Here is a 21913-nt window from a genome sequence, read left to right on the forward strand (position 1 = left end):
AGAGTGATAGTACAGTGGGTAGGGGATTTGCCTTGCATGTGACCGACCTGGGTTCAATCCCCGGCATTCCATATGGTCCTCTGAGCACCTACAGGAGTGATTTCTGAGTGCAAAGACAGAAGTAGCCCCTGAGCATGACCGAATGTGACCCAAAAAAAAAACTGGGGGGAAAAAGTCTATATATTTATATTTACAATAGTTAGATATACCCATTTCTTTCTGGTGTGAAAACTTAAGTATGTGCTGGTAACTCCAGTTCAAATCCACACTTCAGTGTCCATTTTAGGTTTTTCTTTTGGGTTGGAGGAGGAGTTGGAGCCATACCTGATGGTACTGAGGGCTGACTTCTGGCTCTGTGCTCAGGAGTTACTCCTAAAAGTCCTCAAGGGACCATATGCAGGAGCAGGACCCTATCCTACCTCTCCAATGTTCTCCCAGTTCTCTCCCTTGTTCTCTTTCCCCATCTGCATGGGAGACCCGTCTCCATCCTTGTGGTCACACTTTTGTTGCCATGGCAGCCGCCGGGACTCCAGCTCTGCCCTGGGCACTCCTCCGTGCACTCCATCCCACACTTCTTAGGTTCCAGCCTACATAATTTCTTCATAAGATCATTGCTCTGATCCTGTCTGGGGTCCAGTGGCTGGCAGAGACCTTGTCTTCAAACTCACAGGAGGTAGGGAAGGAAGAGTAGGAAACCATCCAAAGTCTTTTTAAAGTCGTGAAGAAGAAAATTCTTCTGGAAACATTTAAAGCCAAAAGAGCATGTGGCTTTGAAATTTTGTTTTGGTTTTTGTTCCACACCTGGCAGGGCTTGGGACTGACTCCTGACTCTGCTCAGCAGTCACTCCTGGCAGGGCTCAAGAGACCATATAGGATGCTGGGAATCAGACCCAGGTTGGTCGCAAGCAAGGCAAACACCCTACCTCCTGTTCTATTGCTCTGGCCCATGTATTTTATTAATGGATTAATTCATTGCTCTCAACTATGTTCTTGCCAGGGGGTTGTGGAGAATGCCATGTGGTGCAGGGATGAAACTCAGGGTCCTACATAAGCAAGGAGTGTGTGCTCTTCCAGGTGAGGTGCATCCCTGGCCCTAATGATAGTATTTTCAACATTGGTAGAATCTAACATTGAATTTTGTATGCTTGTGGTCCTCTTAACAGTGTGGAACTAAGGAGAAAGTTATGTTTTCCTTGATAAAAAGTGTTTAAGTTTATATTGAAAGGTTTTACATTTGTGCTGCCTGGCATTAAACGCTTGGTATAACTGCTCTTTGAACATACAGTCTAATAGTAATAATATAATGAGAATGCTAGGAATGCATATTGAAATACAGATACCTGGAACTTAAGGGCTTGGTGACATCCTCATGTAATTGTATACTGGTGGTTTGATGAAGATAAAGGTCTCCATTAATAATGAATATTGTAGAGTAGAGGTTTTTAGGTACCAGTCCACAGGCCAATGTGGAACTGCAAAGGTATCCAGTTAATCTGTGAAAAGGTTTTGTCATTTAACATATGGTTTCCTGGATCATAGAGCACTACCATTGTAAATATGGGTGTATAGTCTTCTGAGAAATCTTATTTTTTAGTTTTGCCTTAGTGGTCCAAGAAATTTCTCATTTTCATCAGTTTGAGGTATAAAAAGGTTGAAAACCACAGTTCTGGAGAACAATGACAATCTCATTCACTGAGTATTTGGACCCTTTGGTCTGGGCCTCTGCTGCCAGCTACCACTAGCTTTCTTGCTTAGGCAGAAGTGGGGACTTCAGTGAAAATAGTCTGAAAGGTGGTGAAAGTAGCAGTAGAGAACATGCTATGGTCATGAGCAGTGATTTTTCAACCAAGTCTGGAGGACTCTGGAAAGACCATGGAGACAGAAGAAAAGATCCTAAATGTGAAATATTACAGAGAATTAAGCACAGAAAGAGGCAGAGATGATAGCTCTATCCTTGGCAGTAAAGACACCCACAATGGGTGGACCATAGGAATTAAGGTTTTTCTAATGCGAAACTTCCCAGCTTTGCCAAACTGTACTCTAACTCTGTATACTAGGTGGAAGAGAATATGGTAAACAGGGAGTGAACCAGCCCACCCAGTGGTGAGGAGAGGGTGCAGAGAGGGGCGTGGAAAAGGAAGGACAGCTCAGGACAGAAGCTGGAAGGGACAGGGATGATGACAAAGAGAATCAGACCCTTTGGGGTCGGAGAGATAGTATAGCAGGTGGCTTGCCTTGCACCTGTCAACTCAGGTTTGATTGATTGGTTCGATCCCTGGCACCCCATATGATCCAGGGAGGGAGGGATCAGACCCAATCTTTCAATCTTAGTATGTATTGTTTCTAACTGTGCTTTGGGATTCTAGCTGTGGTTTGTTTCCTTGGTTCTTTGCCATTTTTCCAGTAGGGATCATTCCCAGTGTTGCTTCTGGATCCTGTGGGCTACCCTTGGCAATGGTTGGAGGCTTGGTGGGGCTTCTCCTTTAAACACCTCCAGCTCATAACAAGACTGGGATCAAACTCAGAGATCACTCATGCTAGGGCTGTGCTCGACCATTTGAGATCTCTCCCCAACCTTGTCAGTTTTTTAATGTGTGTATTTGCTAAAAACTATGTCAGGCTTTTCCCTGAAATTTGGAAAATTTAATTTGCTTTTGCTTTTTCTCAATAGGAGGGCAGCAGCTTGCCCCAGGGAAATTATTCTGTGAGTTATTTTACTTTGCCAGAGTAGTTTTACCTTCATAATAGAAGACTTAAGTTCAGAGGAGACTAGATTGATGAGTTCCTGTGTTAACCTGTGTAGTTTGGGCTTGCTGTGGCTTTCATCATTGAAAACATCAATCTTCTGTGGGCCAGACACTGCTCTCAGTCAGGGGTAAAGGGTGACTAGGGTGAGCTTCTATCTTCAAGGAGCAGTGGGAACTACAAGATGCTGTGGATATTTTCAACTGTTTTTTCAACTTTTTGAGGGGCTCTGGGAAAGCACTGTGCCTGGAGAAGTAGTTTCCATGACTCCAGGAGCCTTGAGGCCAAGATTGGGTGGGACCTTGCAGGCGATTATTGTATGAAGATAGGGAAATGTGAAGGAATGTGAGCAACTGGGAGCGTCTCATGTAACTTAAGAAGGGATGGAAGGGGTGGTGGCGAAGAGGGGAGGGATGAAAACCGAAGCAGAAGAAGTATGTTGAGATATTTCTTTGTTATATTTTATCTTATATTTTATATGTTATATTATATATAAATATAAATATTATGGGCTGGAGCGATAGCACAGCGGTAGGGTGTTTGCCTTACAAGCAGCCAACATAGCCGACCCGAGTTCGATTCCTCCGCCCCTCTTGGAGAGCCCGGCAAGCTTCCGAGAGTATCTTGCCCGCATGGCAGAGCCTGGCAAGCTCCCCGTGATGTATTCGATATGCCAAACACAGTAACAACAAGTCTCATGATGGAGACGTTACTGGGCCTGCTCGAGCAAATCGATGAACAACGGGAGGACCGTGACTGGACCGTGACCGATAAATATTATATTTTATATATTATATAAAGATATATATCTTTGAGATATTTCTTGTTAAGACCTTGTAGATTATCATAATGGTATCACCAGTGGCCCTCACTAAGAATAGGCAAGCTAAGATCATCGAGATGGAAAAGAAAAGAAAGTCTAAAAAGCAACCTATAAATGTGCAGACTCTGAAAGTTGGTTTGATTAGTAGGTGACACTGCAAGAATACTTTAGCTTTTTAACCAGGTAAGTTCCTAGTTTAAAAAAATATTTATGCAGTACATTGAAATATCAGGTTTAGATTCAGAAATTTATATTTGAGGGACCAGAGCTATAGTAGGGCATTTGCTGTGCACATGGCCCACCTAGATTCTATCCCTGGCATCCCACCTGGTTCCCTGGGCACTACCCGAACTAATTTCTGAGCACAGAGCCAGGAATAACCCCTGAGCATTGTCAGATATACCCTCCGCACATACACCAAAAAAAAAAAAAAAGGAAAAAAAGAAAAAAGAAAAGAAATTTATATTTGAAACTATGGCTTTATATAGCCATTTAGATCTAATGTTTCAGGGTTTTTTGTTTTTTTTCTTTTTTTTTTTTTGCTTTTTGGGTCACACCCGGCGATGCACAGGGGTTACTCCTGGCTTTTCATTCAGAAATTACTCCTGGCGGTGCTCAGGGGACCATATGGGATGCTGGGAATCGAACCCGGGTCGGCCGCATGCAAGGCAAACGCCCTATCTGCTGTGCTATCGCTCCAGCCCCAGGTCATTTTTTTTAACCTTAAAACTTATTTTTTTGTAGCATCAGCAGAAAAAGAGGCAATCAAGGGAACATACACCAAAGTACTGGATGCTTATGGACTCCTTGGTGTTCTGCGATTAAATCTCGGTAAGTTTGTCATTCAGTATAATTAATTGATTTCTGTTTCTGTGATTCTCCGGATTTGAGAAAGACTGCCTATGTATCATTTTGGGTTCTGTATTGGAGCTGTAAGTATGGTGGCATCTTTTCAGGTTTCAGGAAGTCAGTCTTGGGTTATTGTTTGTTGCTGGAAAAGACGTGCTTCAAAGCACCAGCCCCTGTGCTTTTAAGTTCAGAGATGGGGTCCTGTTGTAAGAAGCTGGTATCATTTGTCAGAAGAGAAAGGCGTTGCTCATTGCCTTTACCTAACAGCATCTTGGGAAAGAAGTCTCAGTGGGAAGTAGACCATTTATCTGGTTTATTTAGGGCGGGGAGCACATCTTTTTTGTATTTAGAAGGCTTCAGCTCCAGTATAATTCTGCCACTTAAAGCTACCTGGTGCTGCACATTTATCTTTACATAAACCAATTTCTCTATAATGGTGTGACTCCTTGTGTGGTCCAAAACCTAAGATTGTCCCCTAACCTGCTTTGTCATTGGTCTGTGATGAGATCCAGAGCTTGCCTCTTCATGTACCTCAACCCATGGCTTCCTTCAAAATGGAGGGAAAAAGCAAAGGATGAATGAGTGACATCATTGGTTTCCATTCTAAAATGGGCAGGCAAGCGCCTTTACTTACGGTGAACTGGTCACAACAGTTCTTGGACTGGACTGAGAAGCCTTAGTCTGTAAACAGGTTATTTCTTTTAGTCTTTTACAAAGTTCTCTGCCGAGGTGTGTAGTTAATATTGTCTTATGTAACTCAGAGTGTGGTGACATTTGTTGGAACCTAATGTTTGAGTGAATCTCCCATTCTTCGTATTGACACACTGAAATTGGTCCAGAAGATAAAAAAGTTCTTGCACCACTCTTGGGACTACATTTGCCTCTATCAGTACCCATTTTCAAAGTACCTCACTTGTGAATTCCAATTTCATAGATTGATGTTGCAAGATCTTGTCAAAATTGGATTTAAAAAAATCTTTGAGCATTTATGGATACCAAATTGCTTCAGAAATTGTTGCCAGAAACTTTTTACTCATATAAGAGCTCCAGTTCACATGCTCACATGCTCACATATGCATATCATTTTCCACTTTACTCTTTACAAAGACTTCTTACATTCGCTATCTTATCTGAAATTCCTACCAGTCATAAAAGAAAGATAGGAAAGTTAAAACAAGTTATTTTTTTGGTGGGTGGGGTGTTAGGGCGAACCAGCAGAAGTGCTCAGGGGCTACTCCTGGCTCTGTGCTTCAGTGCTTCTCCTGGCATTGTACTCAGAGGACCTTACAAGCTGCTGGGGATCTAACTGGTATTAGCTGCATGCAAGGCAAATAAATGCTTTGTCTTCTGTATTATATCTCACATCAGACAATGCCTCTTTTTTTAAATTTTTCTTTTTGGGTCACACCCAGCAATGCTCAGGGATTACTCCTAGCTCTGCACTTAGGAATCACTCCTTGCAGTGCTCAGGGGAACATATGGGATACGATGCCAGAATCGAACCGGGTTGGCTGCATGCTAGGCAAACGCCCTACCCCCCCTGTACTATCCCTCTGGCCCAAAATTCCTTTTCTTAATTTGATGACTCTTACATAGTTATGGGGTCAGAGAGATAAGTACGCAGGTTAAGGGGCTTACTGTGCAGGCTACTAACACTATCTTAATCCGCAGCACCACATATGGTCCCCCAAGCACAGAAACGAGAGTAAGCTAAGTTCTGAGCACCAGTGAGTGTGGCCCCAAGCCTCCTCCCCCCCCCCCCCCCCGCCCAACTTTCTTTTATATAACCCTGGTTAAGTAGGGGAACATTCACAGAAATTTGAGATTATTCTGCTAATATTTAAGTGCTTCAGCATACTAAATGTACTTTAACAAGGATTTTTTTCCCCAAAATCTAGTTGAGAACTTAAATCTGTCCATGGTAAATTTAAAATGATCGCAATGTGAAATTTAAAAGATAGAAGTAAAAGCGATAGCAGGGCTGGAACGATAGCACAGCAGGTAGGGTGTTTGCCTTGCATGCAGCTAGCATGGCCTACCCAAGTTCGATTCCTCCGCCCCTCTCGAAGAGCCCAGCAAGCTACCGAGAGTAGTCTCGCCCGCACGGCAAAGCCTGGCAAGCTACCCATGACATATTTGATATGCCAAACACAGATACAAGTCTCACAGTGTTACTGGGCCCGCTGGAACAAATCGATGAACAATGGGAGGACAGTGACAGAAGTGAAAGAAGAAGGCCTGAAGGAATTTTGAATAGCTTGAGGGGTTGGAACCTTTGACCCATTTAATTCTTATTTTCTGCAGGTGATACCATGCTACATTATCTGGTCCTAGTCACAGGATGTATGTCTGTGGGAAAGATTCAAGAATCGGAGGTTTTTCGTGTTACTTCCACTGAATTCATATCGCTCCGAGTTGATTCTTCAGATGAGGATCGCATTTCAGAAGTGCGTAAAGTGTTGAACTCAGGAAACTTCTATTTTGCTTGGTCTGCATCTGGAGTCAGTTTAGATCTGAGTCTTAATGCCCATCGCAGCATGCAAGAACACACCACGGATAATAGGTTCTTCTGGTGAGTTGGTGTCCTCTTTTCCCTCCTCGGGAAACTGCACGCTGTTCAGTTAGGGAACTTGGTAGATTGAACCGTCACTGTCCAAGGGCAGGTCTCTACTGAGCATTTATTGGAGTTGAATGCACCTGGAAGCTGTTTACTCTCCCTGATTTCAACTGATCTTTCATTTCCGAAAAGACATTTTCAGAGTTTCTTTCAAAACCAGGAATGGATCAGTTGTGTTACTAACCTTTGCCATTCTTCCGTTTTGAGCTCTTGTCCATGGTTGCATGTTTTGTCTTTCTAAGCCTTCCTGTCTTCTTGAGTTGTACATTGAAGCTCATGATTTAAGAGCCACAGATTAAAAAAGTCGCGTGCCCGGGTAAAGTTTAGTATGCCACTAAAATGGGATTTAAATGGGATTTAAGTGGGTTACTGTGATCTGTTTTATGATCCTGCACTGTGAGATAGCACTGTGCTGTCTCTAGGCAGGCGCAAGTGATAAACTGAACCTTGTGACTAGAGTTAGTGCTGCTTATTGTAGCAGACCAGATTTTCAAGTGTTATGTGCTCTGTACTGTTCACAGCCAGCCTTACAGCCTTGACTTTTTTCCTGAACGTAGTGTACGAATTGTATTTGACTGTATTTCCCTGAGTGATAAGGCAAAGGCCACCTCTTTCTGCTCTAAGGCCCCCTGGGTAGTTCAAATTCAAGGTGTTCCCCCTGTATATTCTTTTCCTCACACTCTTTCCCATCATTTTCCCCTCTGGGCCTTGAAGAGTGCACACAAGTCTAACCATTCTGGGTGTGAGGGGGTTTTGGGATCAGTAGAGAGAGATACTACATCAGGTAGAGCATTTGCCTTACATGCAGCCAGCCCCAGATTGATCCTCAGCACCACATATGGTCCTCTGAGCACAGAGCCAGATCTAAGCCCTGAACGCTGCCAGGTATGGCCCCCAAACTAAACAAAACAACCAAAAAGAAAACTGACTTTGGAGCAAGAGCTTGGTTATTTTAGAGCAAGAGCTTGGTTATTTTGGAGTGTCTGTGGAGGTATATGAACTTGAGTCATAGCCTGTTGGAGAGGGGAGGGCAGAATGCTGAAGGTTTCAGATCATGTGACAAATCTTCCTTAATTTATGGTTGGTCCCATTCCATTATCCCTTGTAAGTTACTGAAGGTGTCATCAGTTGAACCATTACAAGTCAGGACCGTCTCTCACCCATAGTGGTTGTCAGTGCTGACCCCTGGTGAGAGGCTATTGTTGACCCCCGGGAGGACATGGCTGTTGTCATTGTTTCTTCTGTCATTATCTCTTAGGGGTCACACACCACATGGATAGTCGGGGGGTAAATCAAGTCAAATTTTGTGATACAATTTATGGTTATTGTTAATGTTTTGGCTGTACCAAGCAGTTCTTGGTGTGGAGTTCTGGGTGGAACACGGGCCTCCTGCCAACCTTTGAGCTCTCTCCCTGGTCCTCGAAATGCCATTACTACTGAATGCTTATTGATTTTGTCCCATTGGAAGGGGGAAAAATTGCTGATGGCACTAGTAGTGAGTTGGACCCTTGGAGACTGTGCAAAAGAGAGGACAGTGTGTGTAGGTGGGAGTTAGGACCAGGTTGTCATTCTAGGTGAGGGGCATAATGCCTTGTCTGCTCAATGCCAACTCAACAATTTGTTCTTTTCCTTTTGGGGGGTATGCCCAAGTGATGTTCCCGGAACCCTGGGTCCCCTCCCAGCAAAACTCATCCCAGTTGTGCAGACCTGAAGATATAGTGCTTAGGCTTGGCCTACAATGTCAGGACCCTCCTGGGCTACACTCGCAGGTGCTCAGGGCACTGTGCAATATCAGGGAGGGAATTTGCCGCTCCTGCAAGCCAGGCTGCACTTCAGCCTTTGAGCCATTGCCTTGGCCCCAACTTGAAACATTTCTTTGATGGCAGAGACACTGAAATCCTTGCAGAGGGAGCTTAGGGCAGCTGTTTTACACCCCTCCCTTGCTTCCCCACATTCTTTAGATGAAAAGAGCAAAATTTTCCTGAGGCGGAGAGGCCAACCAATTGCCTGGTATGTTGGCTCAGCCATCAGCCATCAAGCACCTTTGCTACACTAAACCAGACAACTAATGGGGCTCAGTGATAGCAGAGTGGGGAGGGCACCTGGCTTGCACATGGCCAACCCAGGTTCGATCCCTGGCATCCCACATGGTTCTCCTGAGCACTGCCAGGAGTGAATCGTAGGTACAAAGCTCTGTGTAATCACCGAGCATTTCTGGGTGTGGCCCTTCTCAAAGAACAGAAAAACGATACCCCCCCCCCCAAAGTTAGTTTTTGGTGGTGGGCGGGCACACCCAGTAGTGCTCAAGTCTTACTCCTGGCTCTGTGTTAGGGATCACTCCTGGGGAGGCTTGGGGGAACATGTGGGATGCCGGGGATTGAGTCTCAGAGAGCATGTTCCGGCAAATGCCCTAGCTGCTGTATTAACACACTGGCCCTAGGACTCATTTCCTTTCGTTTATTCCATCAAGGTGGCAAATATGGATAGCAGGTTGTGAGGACAGCAGGAAACAGACCGAGCAAAGGGATGGCTGAGAGCCCAGAGGCAAAGTTCATAACTGAGCACAATGTACAAAGAGTTGCAGTTTGCCAGGAACTGGCAGTCTCAGGCTTCACTTTCCATAGACAGATGAAAACTTTGAGAAGTCATTGTGCCTATCCTCAGGGCTTAGAGAAATATTAGCGCAGGGTACAGTTGAGCATAGCAGATACCTGTCACAAAAGCCAGGTATTGTTCCTCTGTTGGCATTGTGAAGCTGCTTCTAGCTGAGATGAGTCTAAAGAGAGTTTAAAAAGGAGCCCAGGGCCAGCAAAGAGAAGGCAGTGCTCCCAGAAGGAATGCATTGAGTCTCACTTCTTTCTAAACAGGAACAAGTGAATGTGGGACCTGGTCAGACTGGGTCACTGAACTTTGAGCTTTGCTTTGGGTCAGAGGAAGTCAGAGTTAAGTACAGAAACTTAAGTTTGTGTGTGTTCCACAAATAAGTCATCAGAGAATGCTATTCCACTGCTTCTTTGCCTCTGGGGTGCTTTCTTGATTGCCTAGGAAGAGATGAATTTCTAGCTGGCCTACCAGAATGACACATTTTATTAGTTTGCTTTGAGTTTGGCGCCCAAACCCAGCAGGACTACGTGGTACCAGGCATCAAATGAGGCTGGCTGCATGCTGGGCAAGCACTTTCCCCACTTACTATCACTTCAACCTGAATCCACATCTTTTACTATTTTTGGTGTGTGTGTTGGTGGGGGTGCAGGGATCTGGAAATTATTTGGAAGGCAGGCTTCACCTGTTACCTGGAGTCAAGTGTTCAGAGCAGTGGAAGTCTCTAGGCATGCATGAATCTGGTAGCTACTAGCCCATCTGGCTAGTCAAACTTATAATTTTATGTTGTTTTTGTTTGGGAAGTGGTGGGGTGGGGGGAACACCTAGCAGCACTTAGGGCTTATTTCTGGCTCTCTACTCAGGAATCAATCCTGGAGGGGCTCAAGAAACCATATGGGATGCCAGGGATTGAACCTGGGCCTGCTGCATGCAGTGCAAGCACCCTGCCTGTTGTATTATCACTCCAGCACTGACTATTCAAATTTGTATTGAGCCTTCCACCATGTAAACCCTTCAAAGTATCAGGGCTGGAGCTATAGTACAGTGGTTAGTGCATTTGCCTTGCACACAGCCAACCCAAGTTCAGTCCCCAGCATCCCATATGGTCTCCTGAGTACTACCAGGAGTAATTTCTGAGTGCAAAGCTAGGAGTAACCCCTGAGCTTTGCCAGGTATGACCCCCCCCCCAAAAAAAAAAGCCCTCCCCCCACCAAAAAAAAATCCTTTAAAGTACGACTTTCCAATGTAGCATGGAGATGTGTTTATGAAATCTCTTTGGGAAAACTTTGGTTCTAGAATCAGAAATATACACATATATTTACTACTTATCTTAAAAGATGTTAAGGTGCTTTTGTGATTCTGTGGGAAAGCATGCTCCTCTCATGCTTGTGGCCCTGGGTTCGGTCCTCAGCAGGGGGCGGGGGGGGGGCGGAGAACCAGTGCTACTTTTTTTTTTTTTTGCTTTTTGGGTCATACCTGCACACCTGGCGATGCACAGGGGTTACTTCTGGCTCTGCACTCAGGAGTTACTCCTGGCGGTGCTCAGGGGACCATATGGGACGCTGGGAGTCGAACCCGGGTCGGCCACGTGCAAGGCAAACACCCTACCAGCTGTGCTATCTCTCCAGCTCTATGTTGTTTTTTATGGGCAACAGGCTTCAAATCCACAGACTTGTTTTACCATGCTGCTTCTGAGCCTTAGCATAGCATTTTGATTTTATTTTTGCTGCCTTTTAATATACGTGATGTTCCAGAGCATGCTTTTAAAATGTATACTGTGTTAACTGCTCCTCATCCCACTAATGCATTTCATTTCTTTTTCTGCCAGGAATCAGTCTTTGCACTTGCATCTCAAGCACTATGGTGTAAACTGTGACGACTGGTTATTACGCCTCATGTGTGGTGGAGTAGAAATCAGGACAATTTATGCTGCGCACAAGCAGGCCAAGGCTTGCCTCATTTCCAGACTAAGCTGCGAGCGAGCTGGGACCAGGTTTAATGTCCGGGGAACCAATGATGATGGTCATGTTGCTAATTTTGTGGAAACGGAGCAGGTATATTGCTTAATTCATATATCGTATGAGAGTCCCTGAAAATAACAATAGAATGAACCATTTACGATTAGATGGCAAAACTCATTTTGATGCATATACTGTCATTTATAGTGGTTCTTGACAACCACTTGGCCTTAAGTACAACGGCCTTAAGTACACCCTGAAGAAGGGTGCTTGCCTTGCATGTGGTCAACCCTGGTTTGATCACTGTTCCCAGAGCCCCACCAGCAGTGATTACTGAGTGCCGAGCCAGGAGTTAGCCCTGAGTACTGCTGAGTGTGACTCCCAAACAACAATCAATATAGATTTTCCTGAGACTTATTTAGGTACTAGTCTTCAAATGAATAACAGAAATGACACATCTGTGTGATATTCCCAGGAAAAAAGGCTTTGGTGTTGAGTGTTAAAACCATTACTATTTGGTGTTAAAGAGATTGGACAGTGAGTAAGGCATTCATTTGCTTTGCACTTGGCTGACCCAGGTTTGATCCTTAGCACCCCATTTGCTTTCCCATGCTCGCCAGGAGTGATCCTTGAATGCAGGGCAAGAGGCTAGCTTTTGAGCACAGCTGGGGGTATGATCCAAAACCAGAAATCCCCACAAAAGCCCCAAAAGTTGGAAAAAAAAAAAGGCACAACAGAAAACAAACACCACCACCAACAAAATAAAACTATTAATATTAGAGCTAGATTCCTTAAGAAGAATTTTTCTTTGCTGGGGGAACAGCGGGGGCGGGGGGCATCATTTCTCAAGCAGTATTCAGGAGGCCATATTTGCAATTCTTGGCCGACAGGCCAGTGGGTCATTGTGTTGTGTTACTTGGGTCCTTTGGTGCCAGGAACCACAAGTCACCCTTCCAGTACCCAAGGGGCCTCTGTAGGGACATACCTGGCAGTGCTCTCGGGGCCAGGTGTGCTTGGGAAGGAACCAGGCTCTGGGGGGATCACACCTGGCAATGCACAGGGATTATTCCTAAGTTTGCACTCAGGAATTACTCCTGTTGGTACTCGGGAGACCACATGGAATGCTGGGAATTGAACCTGGGTCGGCCGCGTGCAAAGCAAACACCCTACCCACTCTGCTATTGATCCAGCCCCACAAAGAGTTTTAATGGTAGGTCTGTTAACATCTAAAATTGAAAGTTATCATATTTTTTGTCTTTGAAACTGTGTAATGGTAAATCCAGGCCATTCCACCCAGCCCATCTCAAATTTTCTAGTTTTTTGTTTTGTTTTGTTTTGCTTTTCTTTTTGTTTTTTATGTTGGACCATACCCAGAAGTGCTCAGGGCGTACTCCTGGCTCTCTGCTCACTGTGAGGCTTGGTGAGGCTCCTGGTGAGGGTTGGTTTCCATATGGGTGCCAAGGACTGAGTCAGGCACCCTACCCACTGTATTATTTCTCCAGCCCTCTCAGATCTTGTAGTTTTTATAAAACAAGAAGCTAAAGAAAAAAAGGAGATGAAATATATAAACTTAAATTTAAGTACTAAAATTTAAAGGGGATTCCATTTCTTTAAAGTTCTGAATAGACATAAGCTAATATTTTTACCATTTGCATGATTCTTTTTTTTTTTTTTTTTTTGCTTTTGGGCCACAGCTGGTAATGCTCAGGGTTTACTTTTGGCTCTGCATTCAGGAATTACTCCTGGTGGTGCTCAAGTGATATATGGGTGCCAAGTACTGAACCTGTTTTGGCTGCTTTGCTAGGCAAATACTTTACCCACTATACTGTAGTGCTGACTCCCATTTGCATGGTACTTACAGAGAGAGGAACTATCACTAATCTATATCAAATTTATGGAGGACTGAATTCTCTCCCTGGAAACCTAAGGTCCCCTGACTACTGCCAGGAGTAATACCCAAGCACAGAGAGGGGAGTAACCCCAATGTACCGCCAAGTGTGCCCCCCCCCCCAAAAAAAAAGAGGGAAAGAAAAACTCATTTGGTGGCTTACTTTGAATCTTTTGTTTGGAGAATTTGGATTTGAGAGATGGGTCAGTTCGATATAAGCAACATGCCAGAGATATGAGTGGGTTTGTCTTCAATACAGAAAAGACAGCTTTGTGGAAATACTCTGTACTTTATTTTCTCATAGGTTGTATACTTGGATGATTCTGTTTCTTCCTTCATACAAATTCGGGGATCTGTTCCATTATTCTGGGAGCAACCAGGCTTACAGGTATGTTATTTGGCGTTTATTTTGGTGGGCTTTTTTTTTTTTCCTCTGAAAATTTTCTGTATTGTCTAAACATTTGGGATAGTTTAATCAGTTTACTTCGATAGTTTCATTATGCTAATAAAATGATCTAGCCTCACAAGTGAGATTTAAGTACAGACTCCTGAAATTGTCTTGGACCTTCTTTCATTTATTTATTTATTTATTTTATTTTATTTTATTTTTGGGTCACACCCAGCAATGCACAGGGGTTACTCCTGGCTCTGCACTCAGGAATTATTCCTGGCGGTGCTCAGGCGACCATATGGGATGCTGGAAATCGAACCCAGGTTGGCTGTGTGCAAGGCAAACGCCCTACCCACTGTGCTATCACCCCAGCCCCCAGACCTTCTTTCCTTTAATGCTTTTTTTTTAACAGCCAGGGAAATTCAGCTATTTAATATTTAATTTTTGATGTTTCAATAGCATGATGATTTTTCAGAAGTGTTTCCATATCTCCTATTTCAAAATATATTGTATATGTACCTTGCTTCTATAGCTAGAGATTAATAGTCTGTGCAAATTAAAAAACAACAGGATGTTGGGGTTGGAGGAGAAAGTATAGAGTTCTAGGTGTTTGCTTTGCATATGACTGTCTTACTCAGTCTCTGAATGGTCCCCTAAGCATTTCTGGGTGTGGCCCACCCCCATAATATAAAATTAAATTAAAATATAGTTCTTCACTGTATCACTGTATCACTGTCATCCTGTTGGTCATCGATCGCCTCGAGCAGACCCCAGTAACAGCTCCTTCGTCCTAGCCCTGAGATTTTAAAAAGTGCTACATTTGAGGCTCTTTCAGGGTCAGGAGAATGAGACCCATCATTGTTACTGGTTTTTGGCATATTGAATACACCACGAGGAGTTTGCCAGACTCTGCCGTGTGGGCAGGATACTTTTTGGTAGCCTGCCAGGTTCACCAGAGTAAGACCTAGATAATAAGATGTCACGCGGTTGCATTTGTGGCCGTGTGCATCTGGGAGCAGGGTCTTGGCCGTTGATGGGATTACACATCACCAGGGCCAGTTGGTGGGTGTAACACCTGGAAGGTGGGGAATCTGGGTGGAGGAGGCCCCAGTCCCAATCCGAGCACACTTGGAGATCTACGCCCCAGGTCCCGCACACTTGGGTTCCTTTACCGGTCCCTTCATGCATGAGGTTCGTCCGAACATGGCTGGAACCGGAGGTCTTCAGCTGCCAGGGCTCTCCTTGGGATGGGGAGGGAAATTCAACTCACCCTCCTCCAAGGGGCCCCGGTGAGGACAGCCAGGTGTGGAGGCAGGAGACTCTGCGCTGTTCTCTTCCGGGAGCAGGGTTTTATAGATCTGGGTTTTGGCCGTTGATGGGATTACAGCTCTAATGTAGTTCTTAGGGCTGAAAATAATTTGTTTATTGGGATCCCTACCACTTCTAGCTGCAGGATCTTGGCCAAAGGATTCTGTGTTTATGTCTCAACTGATCTATAAAATAGGAGTAATGACAGAATAGTAGTACCTGCTCTTTAGCCTCTTGTAACATCGATGAAATGAAGCGCACTTGGACTTGAGCCTGGTATACATGGTCAGCACTGTAGAAGTGCATATTCTTGATGTTGTTTGTAAGAATACATTTGCTGCTGAAATTTTACTTTGTAATTTTTAGTATCTACTGTTACATTGACTGTGTTCTCTGACTTGCCTTTTCTTTTTTTTCTCTTTTTGATTTTTGGGCCACACCTAGCTGTGCTCAGGGATTATCCTTTGCTTTATGCTCAGGGATCACTCCTGACCATGTTCAAGGGACCATTCAGGGTGCAGGGGTGTGAGCCGTGTGCAAGGCAGATACCCTGCTACCTGTACTATTTCTTCTGCTGCCTCTGTCTTGCCTTTTATTGATTATTGTTTTCTTTTCCTTTTTTTTGTTATAAATATCTCATCTTTATAAGATTTTTTTCATGTAGAGTATATTATTAGATTATAGAGAGCCCGGCAAGTTACCAAGAGTATCTCACCCGCACGGCAAAACCTGGCAAGCTACCCGTGACATATTCAATATGCGAAACACAGTAACAACAAGTCTCAAAATGGAGACGTTACTGGTTCCCACTTGAGCAAATCGATGAACAATGGGAGAACAATGCTATAGTGGTTTTGCATTTTACTATATTCATAATTCTTTAGTCCCTGAAGTATAAGTCATATTCATTTTCAACACCAAGTATATATTGTTTAGTAAATTTTGCACCGTAATCTATGGTCTTGAGAAAATGAGCAGAAAAAAATAATATTGCTTCCTGACTTCCAAGATCTTCGCTGATTCTTATATCTAGGAGGGGTAGTGTGGAGAAAAACTACAAACCTCTGGAACCAGTTGAATAATACAGTTTACTCACAGCAGGCCAGGAAGAGTTAACAAACACTAACACTTGAGCTGCTGCACTAAAATTCTTGACTTCTTGCCATACCAGTTTGACTTGTATGAGTTTTGTTAGGCATATATGTTAGCACTATCTATATGCAAACAGTGTGTCTATCTATCCCTGGATTTCTTGGGAAAGAATTCCAGCTATTAATCTCCATTCTCCTTTGCCGTGAGAGAAGGCTGGGTTGGAGTATTTGTTTTAAGAACATTCCTGAAGCCCTGATTTGATGCAGGGTATGTGAAAGCTTTTGTTTTAGGAATAGGTGAGTGCAAGAGAATCCTGTGGCAGGGCCAGAGAGATGGGATGGTGGGCAGAGCTCTTCATTTGCCTTACATGCAGCTGACCTGGATTTGATCATCAGGACTCCTTATGGTCCTCTGAGACCTGCCAGGAGTGCTCCCTGAGCACAGAGCCAAGAGTAAGCTCTGAGCACTGCGGGGTGTGGCACCCAAAACTAAACAAATAAGGTAAGGTAAGGTAAAGGCCCTCCCGTTGTTCATCGATTTGCTCGAGCGGGCCCAGTAACGTCTCCATTGGAGACTTTGTTGTTACTGTGTTTGGCATATCGAATACGTCACGGGGAGCTTGCCAGGCTCTGCCGTGCGGGCGAGATACTCTCGGTAACTTGCCGAGCTCTCAGAGAGGGGAGGAGGAGTCGAACTCGGATCGGCCATGTTGGCTGAGTGCAAGGCAAACGCCCTACAGCTGTGCTATTGCTCCAAATAATACTTCAAATTTAAAAAACAAACAAAACCCCCAAAGAGATATCCCAGTATCCTCTGGGCCCTCCTCCTGGTTTTATGAAGATAAAACAGGATAAATCAATATCTATTTTTATCTTCATAAAACCAGGGGCCAGAGTAACAGTGGAGTGGGTAGAGCATTTGCCTTGCACATAGCTGTTCTGGGTTTGATCCCCGGCATCCCATATAGTCCTCTTAGCCCACCAGGAGAGATCCCTAAGCAAAGAGCCAGGAGTAAGCCCTGAACATAGAAGAGTGTGACTCCGAAACAAACAAACAATAATCCAGTGAGAGTGGGTTCTGAAGACTTAAATCAGAGGGATCCTCCTTAGGCAGGACTTCCTTTTTCCTCCCATCTATGTTCTGTGGCTTGCCTACACAGAGAGTCAGACTGACAAATAGCCTATAAATATGGGCTGAAAATGGTGGGTTTTCCAGTCTCTCATTTCTTGAAAAAGAAAGTAATTTTAAAAAAGTAATTGAGGGCCCTGGCTATGCTCAGGGCTTATTCCTACATCTCATTCAGGAATCAATTCTGATGGTACTCAGGGGATCATATGGGGTGCTGGGAATTGAACTCAGGTCAGCCGCATGAAAGGCAAGTGCCCTACCCTTTATATAATCTCCCCGACCCCAAAGTTATTTTTGAGATTGAGACAAGTCCACAGTTCTCAGTCAATGATCTTGCCTCATGTCTTGGGTTAGGTTGAAGATTGGGTCAGCAGTTCTTAAATATTTAGCTTAGCAGTTTTCAAAGTCAGCCTTTCCTTGAAGAACGGATTCATTTCAGGAGTATCTCAAAGCAAAAACATTTCCCTCCCCATTCTAAAGGAATTTGCAGAAGAGGAATAAAAATACATCATTGATTTTTTTTTTTTTTTTTTTTTTTTTTTGCTTTTTGGGTCACACCTGGCGATGTACAGGAGTTACTCCTGGCATTGCACTCAGGAGTTACTCCTGGCGTTGTTCAGGGGACCATATGGGATGCTGGGAATCGAACCCGGGTCGGCCGCGTGCAAGGCAAACGCCCTACCCGCTGTGCTATCTCTCCAGCCCCTGATTTTTTTTTTAAACTGAAAAATAGATATTGATTTAAAAAAAAGAAATGCCAACCCTTCAGCTTGAGAAACACTAAATCAGGTAAGGCACCTGCTTTGTGAGTGGCTGAGTTGGGTTTGATTCCTGGGCCCTGAATAGATTCCCCTAAGCACCACCAGGAGAGTTCTCTAAGCTGAGAGGCAGGAATAAAACCTGAGCTCCTCTGGGTGTGGCCCAAAACCAAAAAAAAAAAAGGAAGGAAGAAAAAGAAGAAAAAAGAATAGCAAGCTCAGAAATAAGCCATGAGGTCTTCCAAGGGGCCAGAGTAACAGTGGAGTGGGTAGGGCAATTGCCTTGCACATAGCTGTTCTGGGTTTGATCCCCGGCATCCCATATAGTCCTCTTAGCCCACCAGGAGAGATCCCTAAGCAAAGAGCCAAGACTAAGCCCTGAACACAGAAGAGTGTGACCCCGAAACAAATAAACAAAGGAAAATAGGGTCTTCCCAAACTAGCCCTTTGGGCTTAGGGGTCTGTGTGTATGAGTGTTTTCATGACCAAAATTTACTTTAGCCGATTTCTCAGTCATTAGAAAAGTCAGGGCCAGAAGCTTTGTGCCCCTTCTTGCCTCTTACACACCATGATTAACACCTCTAATTTTTTATTCAATTAGAAGATTTTAAAGGAATCATCTGAACTTGTAGAATGTGGACTCATGACTTCTACTTCCTTTCTTCGGAAATGGTCTCTTGGTCCAGAGCCAAGAATCAGCATTTTTTCAAAACCAAAAAAAAAGTTCCCTCCTGCTCAGACTTGAGAACTTGTGTCACATGGGGCCCAGGCACGTGACCCAAGAGCTGACAGATAGGCCTGTCCTGCAGCCGCCAGTCCTGAGCTTGAGCATGGGGAGATGGCAGTGAGGGGGATGCAGCCTCCTGCCCCTTCTTTCTTTCCTACATCTGCTGTTCCACTTCCGGGCTTCACGACTGCTGCCTGCCTAGCCAGTGCTTGAAACCAAGCTCTCAGAGTCCCTTCCCGCATGCGGAACTCTGGCGGTCAGGACGTTACCCATGTGATACCGGCTCCAGCAGTTAGGTCCTGAGATTTCAGCAATTAGCCTGAGAAGATGGTGGTGCTCCTTGGGCTCCCCACCTGCCATTGCTCAGGGATCATCCACTTATTTGAAGACTTAATCCTGGAGCTGAAGAGATAGAACAGTTCAGCCAACTGGGCATTTGCCTTGTACATAGCCACCCTAGGTTGGATCCCCAGCACCCCAGATGGTCCCCCGAGCACTGCCAGGAATGATCTCAGAGCACTACTGGGTATTATCCCAGAATCAAGAACTAAAAAGAAAGAGCAACAGCAGCTACTTAACTGTGGGACCCACAAAATAATGTAAGAGTTAAAGTGCTTGCTCTGCATCTGGCCAACTCTGGTTCCATTTCTGCCACTGTATATGGTTTCCTGAGCACAGAACCAGGAATAGCCTGTGAGTATGGCCTGGTGTGTCCCCCCCACTCCTACCCAAAGTAAATAAATAATAAAACTTTGCCCCTTTTTTTGTGTTTGTGTTGATGCCACATCCAGAGATGCTCAGGACTTACTGCTGGGTTAGTCCTCGGGGGTGGTAGTGCTTGGGGGACCCTATATAATGCTAGGGATTGAACTAGGGTCAGCAGACACCTTAACACCTGTACTGTCTGTCCAGCCTCTGCCCTTTCTTAGTTTCTACTGTGTTGGCTGGAGATGCTAAGTGCTTGATTGTACTTGCTGGAAGATTTTCCTGAGTCAGTGCTCACATACATGCTTGGTGGCTGTGGTCGTTAGTGGTGACTTCCTGGCAGTGTCTTGGTTGTAGTGCTTGCACACTTTGATTGTGGGGCTCCTCCATTCCTGATTGTACTGTACTGGTGATGACAGCACTTGGCTGTGGCACTAGGGATCCTAAACCACAGCGCCTCTGAGTTTTACCCTAGATTTTTGTGGGGCAGGGCCAGGGATCAATCCTGTGACCTCATGAGCTTACAGGTTAAGTGTTTTTCCACTGAGCTGTTCCCGGGCCCCCAACCTTGTTCTTTTCCAACCAGGCTCCTCTGCTCCCTGAATTAAGCTTTGTGGTCCTTCTGTGGCCAACTGGCATCTCTCTGAGTACATTCTGGTCGTTCCTTCGCACTGATGTCTTCCAGAGCATATCATTCTGTAGAGAATCCCATACCCCACGAGAAATTCAAGCTCTCGGTCTGTTTGGGAGTTAGCCCTTTCCTCCACAGGAATTTGTTTCTGCATTGTCAGAGTAGTGATAGTACCACCCAGTTAAGAATAACTTAGTAAGTTCTGCCACCTCACTTGATTATGATTTCCTTTCTCTGAAGTTATTTAGCACTTACAGTTGTATTGTTCTGACATGGTTTTTAGCATAGCTGATATTCATGGTGAACCCTAGGCCTCTTATGATGTAGCACACTGGCCTGTGCTGTGATGGTTAAATCGAGAATTCAGAAGGGCTGGAGCGATAGTACAGCAGGTAGCATTCTTGCATTGCATGTAGCTGGCACAGATTTGATCCCTGGAACACCACATGGTACTTCGAGCCTGCCAGGAGTGAGCCCTGAGCACTGTTGGGTGTGGCTCAAAAACCAAGGGGAAAAAAGTTGAGGTTTTAGAAATATGTGTGCATGAAGCAATAATATTTCAGGGAAATGAAAGTACCCAATTAAATGTTTTAAAAGTATCTCTGATACAGCCTTTTTGTTTAAGTTGAGTAAATTAATGGTTACTTAAGGCCTTAAAACTTCCTACAGTGTTATTTTATCATGGTTGACATAATAGTTCTTTTATTTAGAGGTTTTTTGGTGTTTTTTTCCTGTAACATTGAGCAGTAAAACCTGTCTAGCCTAACTGTAGATCATTCTGCGGGTTATGATCTTTTGCTACTCCCTACCAGGGAGATGGAGGCAGAGAACAACCACAGGCATTTTCTGAAAACCTGAGAACTTGTATTTTTTCATCTTGACAGTTGCATACAGTACAAGGTAAATATAAATCAAGAGATTAAATGCTAAGTCGTTAGCTTTTACAGAATTATGGGCAATTATCTGAGATTACTTTAGAAAAAGTATTGACTTCAGCTAAATTTCTTGCAGTCTAAAATGCTTTTGGTCTTGTGGCACATATCTTTTAAATTTTTAAATTTTACAGAGAGTTTTAAGCACTGAAAAATAAAACTGAATACAGATGTGATATTAGGAGATCAGTTTCTTATTAGAAATAAAAACACGGGGCCAGAGTGATAGTATAGTATAGAAGCAGGGGTAGTACATCTGCCTTCATGTGACCAACCTGGGTTCAATCCCTGGCTCCACATATGGTCCCCTAAGCTCACAGAAGTAAGCACAGAGCCAGGAGTAAGCCCTGAATACCAGTTGGTGTGCCCTCACCCTCTCTCCCCCAAAAAGGAAAACCATAAAAAGGAGATTCTGTCAATTATCAAACAGTCAACAGATTGCCTGACTTAGGGCGGAAGGGAGAAAACTTAACAAATAATAAACATTTGTTTTAGAGTTGAACATATTAGAGCATATATCTAGTTATATATTACATATCTATATATGTATATAGTTGTCATTTGGTTTTGGTTATTTGGGGCCTTTTTCTCTCTTCTGTTGTCTGGAGATTTTTCTGCCCCTCACTGATTCTGCTTCTGGGAGCTTACTGATTCTGTTCTCAGCTGCTGTTACTCCACTGCTGAGTCCTTCCAGAGTTTTCCATTTAGCCGCCTATACATTTCAGTTCTGTCATTTCTGTTTGTATGTTTTTCTCATTTC

The 21913-nt window shown here is 44.2% G+C and overlaps 1 protein-coding gene across 7 annotated transcripts in view; it reads left to right on the forward strand.

The window, feature by feature from the left end:
- SYNJ1 (synaptojanin 1) overlaps positions 1-21913 on the forward strand; it is a 100100-nt gene that overhangs the window by 19337 nt on the left and 58850 nt on the right. For all 7 annotated transcript variants that reach the window (XM_056109352.1, XM_056109353.1, XM_056109355.1 and 4 more), the window contains exons 3-6: positions 4313-4399; positions 6722-6989; positions 11464-11689; positions 13786-13869. In XM_056109352.1, the coding sequence (XP_055965327.1) occupies positions 4313-4399; positions 6722-6989; positions 11464-11689; positions 13786-13869 (665 nt within the window). The remainder of the gene's footprint in view (positions 1-4312; positions 4400-6721; positions 6990-11463; positions 11690-13785; positions 13870-21913) is intronic.

The sequence above is a fragment of the Sorex fumeus genome, unplaced genomic scaffold (genome assembly GCF_029834395.1).
Source record: "Sorex fumeus unplaced genomic scaffold, SorFum_2.1 ptg000265l, whole genome shotgun sequence".
Taxonomy (NCBI): domain Eukaryota; kingdom Metazoa; phylum Chordata; class Mammalia; order Eulipotyphla; family Soricidae; genus Sorex; species Sorex fumeus.